Source organism: Enhydra lutris, unplaced genomic scaffold (genome assembly GCF_002288905.1).
Source record: "Enhydra lutris kenyoni isolate GAN:26980312 unplaced genomic scaffold, ASM228890v2 scaffoldscaffold68, whole genome shotgun sequence".
Taxonomy (NCBI): domain Eukaryota; kingdom Metazoa; phylum Chordata; class Mammalia; order Carnivora; family Mustelidae; genus Enhydra; species Enhydra lutris.
Window position 1 is genome coordinate 13,161,913 of NW_019154152.1, and position 10,808 is coordinate 13,172,720.

At 43.9% G+C, this 10,808-nt stretch overlaps 1 protein-coding gene across 2 annotated transcripts in view; it reads right to left on the bottom strand.

The window, feature by feature from the left end:
- The window catches only part of LOC111159455 (prolyl 4-hydroxylase subunit alpha 3), a 39,059-nt gene extending 36,615 nt beyond the window's left edge, over positions 1–2,444 (bottom strand). For both annotated transcript variants that reach the window (XM_022521944.1, XM_022521945.1), the window contains exon 1: positions 2,230–2,444. In XM_022521944.1, the coding sequence (XP_022377652.1) occupies positions 2,230–2,429 (200 nt within the window). In that variant the 5' untranslated portion in view covers positions 2,430–2,444. The remainder of the gene's footprint in view (positions 1–2,229) is intronic.
- Positions 2,445–10,808: the final 8,364 nt, after the last annotated feature.

Sequence of the window (10,808 nt, forward strand, 5' to 3'; positions counted from 1 at the left end):
GGTATGAGAACAAGCACATGGAAGCAGGGAACTTGGTGGAATCTCAAATCAAAGAGAAGAGTCTTTTATTTCGACCAATAAACCTAGACTCCGATGCATGCGGACTAAGAACAGAATTAAAACATTTTGCTTTATAGAGTAGGCCCATAAAACACTGGGCAACTATGCAACCCTGAAGAGTGACAAGAATTACTGAACTTATCCTTTACTATTATAACACACACATACATTTTGTGTGTGTGCATGTGTGTATATTCAATTCACACTATTCAAAACTGATAGTAAATTTAAACACACATATAACTGCTTATATGCAAGCTACATACTTAAGAGCACATACCAAATCACATCATTCAGTCGCCACTGAGTAACAAGATCTTTCACACACACTTCCACACATAGCCTGATTCTCTCCAATAGGGCTCTCTCCCACTGCCACAGTGTCCCACATGCCTTCTTCCCATGCGCCCCAGAATTAGTATTACTATCGCATACACTCGCTCAGCTATATCAGCGGTGCATTGTGAGACAGCTCTCTGTTGCCTCAGCTCAGCAGAGGGCCAGATGATGTAAGACATATTTCAATTTATTCAGATAGCTATGTGGTTACAGCACTGTTGGAGGTTTCTTCATGTCCCAAGGAGAAGACACAACATACTCAAACACAATGTATCACACAATACAGTCATTCATTTTTCAGTTTGACAGTCAATACATGATTACAGTACCCCAGCGTGCCAAGTCTACAGTCTTTTATGCCACAGTGTGTAGCACTCGAGTTTGTTGATTGTATGGCAAACAGTATTAGCTGAGCATCTGCTTGCGTGTGCTGCACTCAGTATCCTCTAGTATCAAGTATGGTTTTCCCTACTGTTTTCTTGGTCTCAATATACACATATTAAATCTCAGTTATCTCATATTTAGAATTTAAATCTTTTTTTGAAGATTTTATTTATTTGACACAGAGAGAGAGAGATCGCAAGTAGACAGAGAGGCAGGTAGAGAGAGAGGGGGAAGCAGGCTCCCTGCTGAGCAGAGAGCCCAATGCAGGGCTCGATCATAGGACCCTGAGATCATAACCTGAGCTAAAGGCAGAGGCTTAACCTACTGAGCCACCCAGGCGCCCCTTTATTTAGAATTTAGAGAACTCTGGGGCGCCTGGGTGGCTCAGTGGGTTAAAGCCTCTGCCTTCGGCTCAGGTCATGGTCCCAGGGTCCTGGGATCCAGCCCCATATCGGGCTCTCTGCTCAGCAGGGAGCCTGCTTCCTCCTCTCTCTCTCTTGCCTGCCACTCTGCCTACTTGTGATCTCTGTCTGTCAAAAAAATAAAATCTTAAAAAAAAAAAAGAATTTAGAGAACTCTTATTAAATGTGGGAAGAGAAGGAGAGTTGAAAACAAAGGAGACATTGGACATCTCTGATTAATAATCATGATGCCACCGACTCCAAGCTCCCTGAGGGCAGAGTTGGGTCTTGCTCACCATTTTATCCCCACTGCCTGGAAAATATGTGGCTCAGAATAGGCAAACACCCCTACTAAATGAGTTAATGAACACGAAACCTTATTCATATACTGAGCTGTACAAGCAGCATCCAGAATGCTGCAGACATATTCATACCATCGTGCCCATCCAGTCCCAAAGGCACGTAAATCTCACACACGGTCACACAATGTCACTTCCTACTAAACACCCCTTCTCTGTCACACACGTGGCTACAGTAACACTGTATTTTCTCCCTCTCGCTCTTGCAGTCGCGCTGTGTCTCTGTGGCACAGAGCCTGGAGACCCACCCGCATGCCCTATGAGGTCCTCCTACTAGGCCTGAGTCACTCCCACCACAATTTGCCACAGCGCATCAACTTGGCTGTGTGAAGATGGCCCTGGATGCCACTGGGTGTGTGCGACGGAGTTCGAGGCTCCACACTGTGCGATACAGCGTCCCCGAGGTCACGTTCGGTCTCTTTCTCCTTTATCTCATGCCACGGTGTGTCGGGGGTCCCACACAGGGGGACAACGAGTCCGACGGCCACAGTGGGCCACGCGGTGTCTCAGCCTTACGGTCTGGTGAGGCTCTTAACCCTACTCTCAAACGGGGTCTAAGGTCCCACGCTGAGCGACAATAAGACTGAGTCACCCGCCACCCTACCGCACGGTGCCTCGGTCTTGCCCTCTGACTCAGTCTCCCCGACTCACGCGCCCCCGGGACCACCGCGCGCACTTTTTCTCACCTGGTCAGGTCGCGCAGCCGCGCCTCCTCCCCGCGCAGGTAGCGCCGCAGCAGCCCCAGCAGCCGGCGCTCGGGCGCCAGGGCGCGAGCCACGCTGGTCAGCGCCGAGAACGTGTCCCCCCGCGCCGCGGCCCCTGCCGGGTCCCCTGCTCGGAGCGCCAGCACCGCCAGCAAAGCCACCAGCCCCGCCGCGGGGCCCATCGCCGGCTCTCGCGTGCGTCCCCTCGGACCTTCGGGCCAAGCCCCGGTGCGCGCTGCTCCCGCCCCCCCCGCCCCGCGCCGCCCCGCCCCGCCGGACTCTGGCCCGCCGGGCAGCCCCGCCTCAGGCCCCCCGCCCTCCTTTGCTCTGACGCCTCCCGGCGCTCGCCATCTCCGCCTCGGCTGCCCCCTAGCTCCTCTGCGGGCGCGGGGACTGCCTGCGCCCTCAGGGTCCGCGGGCCCTCCACCAAAGCGCAGCCCTGGCAAGATGTTTCCACGATGCCCTGTTCACGCTCGGGAAAACTGAGGCGTGGGTGTGGGAGGACTAATTCCCTGGTCTACGGCTGAACAGCGCCATCCCCCTAATACCCACCCTTCTGGATGGGGGGTGGAAATACAGACACTACTGGATTCTGATGGGAAAATCCAGGTGAGTAAATGAGGTGGATCCTCATGACGACGCGCTGCGCGGGGAGAGCTGTGAAGGAGCAGAGGGAAGGAAACACTTCACAGAAGACTTGACATCTGAGCCATCATGAAAGGCAGAATTCTGACCGAAGGTAAAGAGGGTGAAGTTGATTAGGGTCGCTGCATGACAAATCTAGGACCTATTAAACCTAAAACTGGGATTCTGGGTCATTGCTCTATACCACATACCTATGGACACTTAAGCAAAAACATTATTATTATTGTCTGACTAGGCTACTTACCGCCCCCATCCCAGGCAATGTTCATTCGTTCATTCAACAAATACTTAGCACCTCTGTCACGGTGCTGAGGACATAAAGAAATAGCACATCCAACCCCCCGACTCACGAGGGAAAACAGATGTAAACAAGTAAGCACAATAAAGGGCTCTCAGGAAAAGAGAGGGTTGTGCAACAAGCCCAGGGTGGTACATGTGAACTACGACCTCCAAGTAAAGCTTTCAAAAATATGGTTCTAAAGACTCATTGTTGCGACTTTAGAAAGATATAAAGGCATTGCCTAGTGGAGCTTCAGAGAATCTTAAGGGCATTTCTTAGAGTCTTTCTGGTAAACAAGAGAACCTCAAAGAGTCTTAAGAGTGTTCTCTATAAAGTAAACTATTTCAACTGGCAAAAATGCTTCTAAGAATCTTAACATTATTGTACCACAGCATCCCGACTCTCAGCCTAAGTTGCCCAGAAAGAAATATAGATGTGACTTTTGTCTAACGGAGTGAATTCCAATAAGGTTTATAGAAAATCATCAAAAGTTTTAAGATGAGGGGCACTTGGCTGGCTCAATCAGTGGAGCATGTGACTCTTGCTCTTAGGGCTATGAGTTCGAGCTTCGTGTTCAGTGTAGAGATTACATACATACATACACTTTTAAAAAAAGTTTTAAGATAATTTTATCAGAAGAAGCACTGCAAGTTTGAGTTAAAGACAAAGAAAATACAAAAAAAAAGAAAGGGAAAAAAAAGGGAGGGAGTGAGGGAGGGAGGAAAGAAGGAAGGAAGGAAAGAAGAAAAGAAAGAAAAAAGATGCCATCAGACCCTTGTATCAGTTTCCTATTGCTGCGGTAACAATTTACCACAAACTTAGTGACTTGGAACAACTCAAATTTATTATCTTACATTTCTGGAGTTTAGAAGTCTGAAATGGGTTTCACTGGGCTGAAGTCAAGGTATCTGCAGGGCTGTTTCTTCTGGAGGCTCTAGAGGAGAATCTATTCCTTGCTTTTTCCAGTTTTATGGGATGCCTGCATTTCTTGATTCATAGCCCCTTCCTTCATCCTCAAAACCATCAATATAACATGTTTACATTTCTATTTGACTTTGCTTCTACTGTCACATCCTTCTCCTCTGACTCTTTTAAGGACCTTTGTGATTACACCAGTCCTACCAAGATCAATCCAGGATAATCTCCCCATGTCAAGATCCTTAACTTAATCATATCCTGAAAGTCTCAGGTTTGGGGAAGTAGGACATGGGCATCTTTAGGAGGGGTGTTATTCTAACTATAATAACCCCCAAACTTCTGTGGGCAGAAAGCAGTCTGAGATGACTACTCAATTGTAAAGAAAGATCCATGGCCATTTCAACATTCTCTCAACCAGGAGAAGTGTTAGGAGGGAAACTGTAATGGAGAGGGAGTCAGATAGGAAAGAGATAATGTAACCAATTGTGGTTAAAACAGCTTTTGGGGGCATATTTTGCAAATATCATATAGCAATGTGAGCACATTGTTAGGTTCACACATCCTCCCAATCCTGAGGGCCTCAGAAATGGTTTGTGCAAATTAGGGGCCTTGAAGCTTAAGCTTCATGGAAAATCTGCCTCTGGTCTCCACTAAGGACATGGACTCTGAATCTACACTACCTGGGTTCAGTTCTTTGCTCTATACTTATGTTGTCTGCACTGATGTTACAGATTGGGTATTCCCAGAAGCAGACGCTGATATAGAGTTTGGGGTGTAAGATATTGGTTACAGATCAACATCTGTGAAGGAGAGAGAAAGGAAGGAATGGAAGAGGAAGAAGTCAAAGAGGCCTGATGAAGTTTTGATCAAAGTGGCAGGAGGGCTTCAGGTAGTTTATCCTGTCAGTGCTGTCTCATGTCAGGCCTGAATGGCTGGGCATTTATTCCTTCACCTCACTTGGTCATTGTTTAGGGTTCATTGAACTTCTTGGATCTCTAGGCTCACATCTTTTGTCAAATTTGGGAAATGTTCATATTTTATTTCTTCAAATACTTCTTTTACAAAATCTTCTGGAATTTTGATGACATGAATTAGATACTGCCTCATAAGGCCTCGGGCTCTGTTCATTTTTTAAAAAACATTTTTTCTCTGTTGTTTGGATTAGTTGATTACTATGAATCTATCTTTAGGTTCACTGATTCTTGGTTGTCATCTCTATTCTACTGAGTCCAATGAGTTTTTTATTTTGGTTATTTTACTTTCCATTGTAACATTTCCATTGGGTCCTTCTTTATATTTTCTATTTCTTTGTTGATACTATCTACCTTTACATTCATTTCAGGAGCTCCTTGGAGCACTTGGGTGGCTCATTTGGTTAAGCGTCTGCCTTCAATGCAGGTCATGATCCCAGGGTCCTGGGATCCAGCCCTGCATTGGGCTCCCTGCCCTTGCTTCTCCCTCCCCCTTTCTCTCTCTCTCTCTGTCAAATAAATAAATAAAATCTTTTTTTTTGGAAGTATTCATCATTCTTCTTGGAACATTTTATGAGTCTTCTATAATTTTCAACATTTGTGTTATTTCTTCCTGGATGTCTGTTGATTGCCTTTTCTCATACTTGAGATCTTCCTGGTTCTTCAAATGCAGAATAATTTGGATTAAATACTAGGTATTTTTGAATATATAAGTGTCTGCATCTTATTTAAATCTTATGGAAAATATTAATATCTTTGTGCTAGCATATAATTAACTCAGTTGGATTCAGGCCACAAGTTCTGATCTGCCTTCTGTGGCCATGGTTTCAATGTCAGTTCAATTCCCAAACTGTTTGCAATGCCATTCAGATCTGTCCCAGTTGTGTGCCACCTTTGGATCTAGACAGTGGTCTATCCCATACCTCAGTACTTAGGTCTATGGCATGCGATTTAGCATCAGATCTGTGCATGCAGAGCTAAGGGGTGAATCCAGGAATCATGGGATGGATCTCTTGAGCTTTTCCCTCTCTGCAATCTCTCTGATAGTTTCCAGGCCCCCGAGACTTCTCTTTTTGGTTCTCTGGCCAGAAACCTGGCCTTCAAACAACTCTGCTCTGTTGTGTGCTTCTCTTGACTACATATGTCTGGACCAAGTTGCAAGAGGACACAGAGAGAAAAAGATCAGTGGGGGTTTCCCCACCCTGTTGGGTTGCTGAAAACAAAATTTACAGCATTATTTGAGATGGTCCTTATGTATGTAGATGAATACATAAGATAACTCAAAGTTTTAGACAGCCATAGGAACCTCACTACCACCACTGCCATTGGGGCCACTACTGTGAGATTGCCTGGGGGAGATGTGTGGGGTAGGAAAAAGAGAAAACGAAAGGGAATCATGAGATGTTCCCCCCTCTGAGTCTGAGGAGTTCTAGTCCCTTCTTGATCCAGAGTGTGAGGTCTCCCATAGCTCCCCCAGTCCTTACCCAGGGTCCCAATTCTGGGTTTCAGGCTACTGAGGATTGAAAAATAGAAACCTGGGGCACCTGGGTGGCTCAGTGGGTTAAGCCTCTGCCTTTGGCGTGGGTCGTGATCTTGGGGTCCTGGAATTGAGCCCCGCATCTGGCTCTCTGCTCAGCGGGGAGCCTGCTTCCCCCTTCTCTCTCTGCCTGCCTCTCTGCCTTCTTGTGATCTCGCTGTCTCTCTCTGTCAAATAAATAAATGAAATCTTTGAAAAAAAAAAAAGTGGAAACTTAAAGCCAGCTCCATGGTGTCTCAAATTCTGGTCTTCTTCCCAAATTTACCTGCTGTCATTTACTTTTCCCAGTACTGACTAGAGCTTCCTCCATGATAATATTTTATTTTAATTTTGCCCCAGAGTGGAGTTTTAAAGTCACTTAAGTAATTCAGGGTTCCAAGTTTAACTAAATGCAAATTAAAATCTAACTAAATTATACTACCAGTTCGAATAACTGTGTGAAAAGAGAATAGGTATTTTCCAAGCACAGCTAAATTTCCAAGAGCTCGATGTATGTTTCTGTTTGGTATTTAGCAAGGTTTTTTTTTTTTAATTTTTAAAACAGTATTCATAGATAATCCCTATTTCTGAAAGTCAAAAACTGAAGAATGTATGCAGTAGTCCCCCTTACTCAGTTTTACTTTCTGTGGTTTCATTCACTTGAGGTCAATGATGGTCCAAAAGCAGATCATCCTCCTTCTGACACGCTGTTAGACGAACAGTAGCCTAATGCTACATCACCATGCTGACACCCTAACCTTACCTTATCTCCTAACATAGGCATTTATCATCTCACATCATCATGAGAAAGGCGAGCACAGTACAATAAGATATTTTGAGAGAGAGAGACACACACATTCACATAACTTTTATTAGTTATATTGCTGTATTTGATCTATTATTAGTTATTGTTAATCTCTTACTGTGCCTAATTTATAAATTAAATGTTATCATAGGTACACATGTATAGGAGAAAACATAGTATATGTGGGGTTCAGTACTATTTACGATTTCAGGCATTTCCTGGGGGGCTTGGAATGTGTCCCCTGCAGGTATGGTGGGATGACAATATTAGCTTTGAGTAAATGTTACTAGTTATTAGGCTTTATAGTACAAAAGTGGAAAAAAGATTGAAGTGGAAATGAAAGGGTCAAGGGAAAAGATCAAAATTTTCACATAAATAACAAGGCACAATAAAAGAAAGGCTTTTCCAAACAGTATGGAGTTTCCTCAAAAAGTTGAAAATAGAGCTACGCTATGACCCAGCAATTGCACTACTGGGTATTTACCCCAAAGATACAAATGTAGTGATCTGAAGGGGCACATGCACCCGAATGTTTATAGCAGCAATGTTCGCAACAGCCAAACTACGGAAAGAACCTAGATGTCCATCAACAGATGAATGGATAAAGAAGATGTGGTACACACACACACACACACACACACACACACACAGGAATACTATGTAGTCATCAAAAATGAAATCTTGCCATTTGCAACAGTGTCAATGGAACTAGATGGTGTTATGCTAAGCGAAAAAAGTCAGTCAGAAAAAGAATTATATGATCTCACTGACATAAGGAATTTGAGAAACAAGAAAGAGGATCATAGGGGAAGTGAGGGGAAAATGAAACAAGACAAAACAAGAAAGGGAGACAAACCATAAGAGACTCTTAATCTCAGGAAACAAACTGAAGGTTGCTGGAGTGGAAGAGGGTGGGAGGGATGGGGTGGCTGGGTGATGAACATTGAGGAGGTTATGTGTTGTGGAGAGTGCTGTGTATTGTGTAAGACTGATGAATCACAGTTTCATTCCCGATCCTGCCAAACTCTTTCCTGATCTTTGTGTGATTTCTGACTAATTCCTACTCAACATTTGAGTTATTTCCTCAGGACGTTTTATTTGTCTGAATCTCCATATGAGTCAAACACCCCCTATATTTTCCTTTGGTAGCATTTTTTATAACAGTATTTCTTATTTCTATACTTAATGGCTATCTGCTCCACTAGATCACAAGCTTCATATAGGCAGGACTGCCTAGCAGAATGCCTGGCAATAGTACTTACTCAGTTAAAGAAATAGAATAAATGAAATAGAAAGAGCATTCAAAACAATCCCATCAATCCATCTCTTTATCAAGAGTCCTCTGGGGGCCAGTGGTCTGCCAAACCCTTTATACTATTTATCTCCATTTTTCCTCACAGTAAGTCTATGGAGTAGGTGGGTTTTTTCTTGTTGTTGTTTTTTGTTTTAGATTTTTATTTATTTATTTGACAGACAGAGATCACAAGTAGGCAGAGAGGCAGGCAGAGAGAGAGAGGAAGGGAAGCAGGCCTCCTGCCGAGCAGAGAACCCAATGCGGGGCTCAATCCCAGGACCCTGGGATCATGACCTGAGCTGAAGGCAAAGGCTTTAACCCACTGAGCCACGCAGGTGCCCCTATGGAGTAGCTGTTGTTATCCCACATTTTACAACTGAGAAAATCATAGTTTACTGAAGTTAAGCGATTTATCAGCAAGATGGTAAAACCTGAAGTTGAATCCAGGGTATCTTATTCTTGGTTGGGCATTCTTTAGTTACATCATTACTTCAGGCTGCTCATTATCAGTTCCTGGGTCAGCCTCCCTGACTACATCCAGTGGGGAGAGTTTCTGGGGGACACTTCTACTCACTTCTCCTCAGTTTTCTCCTCTATATTATGAAAGGATTAAACCAATGGGTTGATGTTTGTGAAAGTAGCCCACAGTTCATCTGCATCAGAATCATGGTGGGAAAGAAGGGATGTTTTTATGAAAAATTCCATTTCCAGCACAGCAAAGGAAACAGTCAACAAAACCAAAAGACAACTGACAGAATGGGAGAAGATATTTGCAAACGACATATCAGATAAAGGGCTATATCTATAAATCTATAAAGAACTTATCAAACTCAACACCCAAAGAACAAAGAATCCAATCAAAAAATGGGCAAAGGACATGAACAGACATTTCTGCAAGGAAGACATCCAGATGGCCAACAGACACATGAAAAAGTGCTCCACATTACTCGGCATCAGGGAAATACAAATCAAAACCACAATACCACCTCACACCAGTCAGAATAGCTAAAATTAACAAGTCAGGAAACGACAGATGCTGGCGAGGATGTGGAGAAAGGGGAACCCTCCTACACTGTTGGTGGGAATACAAGCTGGTGCAGCCACTCTGGAAAACGTCATGGAGGTTCCTCACAAAGTTGAAAATAGAGCTACCCTATGACCCAGCAATCTCACTACTGGGTATTTACCCTAAAGATACAAATGTAGTGATCCGAAGGGGCATGTGCACCCAAATGTTTATAGCAGCAATGTCCACAATAGCCAAACTATGGAAAGAATCTATGGAAAGGTGTCCATCAACAGATGAATGGATAAAGAAGTGGCATATATATACAATGGAATACTATGCAGCCATCAAAAGAAATGAAATCTTGCCATTTGCAGTGACATGGATGGAACTAGAGGGTATTATGCTGAGCGAAATAAGTGAATCAGAGAAAGACAATTATATGATCTCCCTGATATGAGGAATTTGAGAGGCAACGTGGTGGGTTTGGGGGTAGGGAAGGAAAAAATGAAACAAGATGGGATTGGGAGGGAGACAAACCATAGGAGACTCTTAACCTCACAAAACAAACTGAAGGCTGTCAGGGGTAGGGGGGTAGGGAGAGGGTGGTTGGGTTATGGACATTGGGGAGGGTATTTGCTATGGCAAGTGCTGTGAAGTGTGTAAGCCTGACGATTTACAGACCTGTACCCCTGGGGCTAATAATATATGTTAATAAACAAAAACAAAAAGAAAAAAACTAAAAAAAAAAAAAAAAGGTGGTTATAGACAGGGTAGAAGAGTGTGAGAGAAAGAACAGAATGGAGCTGGCCTTCTGGGATTTGGGAGGAGGCAATGCTGTTCAGTACGAGCCAAAAGACTGAGGGAAGAACAGGTAGTAAGGGGGATGGGGGTTGACAAATCAAAACTTTCTTACATGATAATTTGACATGACACCTCTCCTAGTTATAATGGCAGAACATAACTGCAGGCATGTTTATAACTATAGAAGGAAATAAAGCATCATTTCGTACATTAAAAAAAAAATTCCATTTCCAGATTCCCACCCAGACTTGTTGAATCGGAATTGTGTGCGCTGTGGGGGACGAAATCGAGGAATCTGCATTTCAACAGGATCTTGAGATTC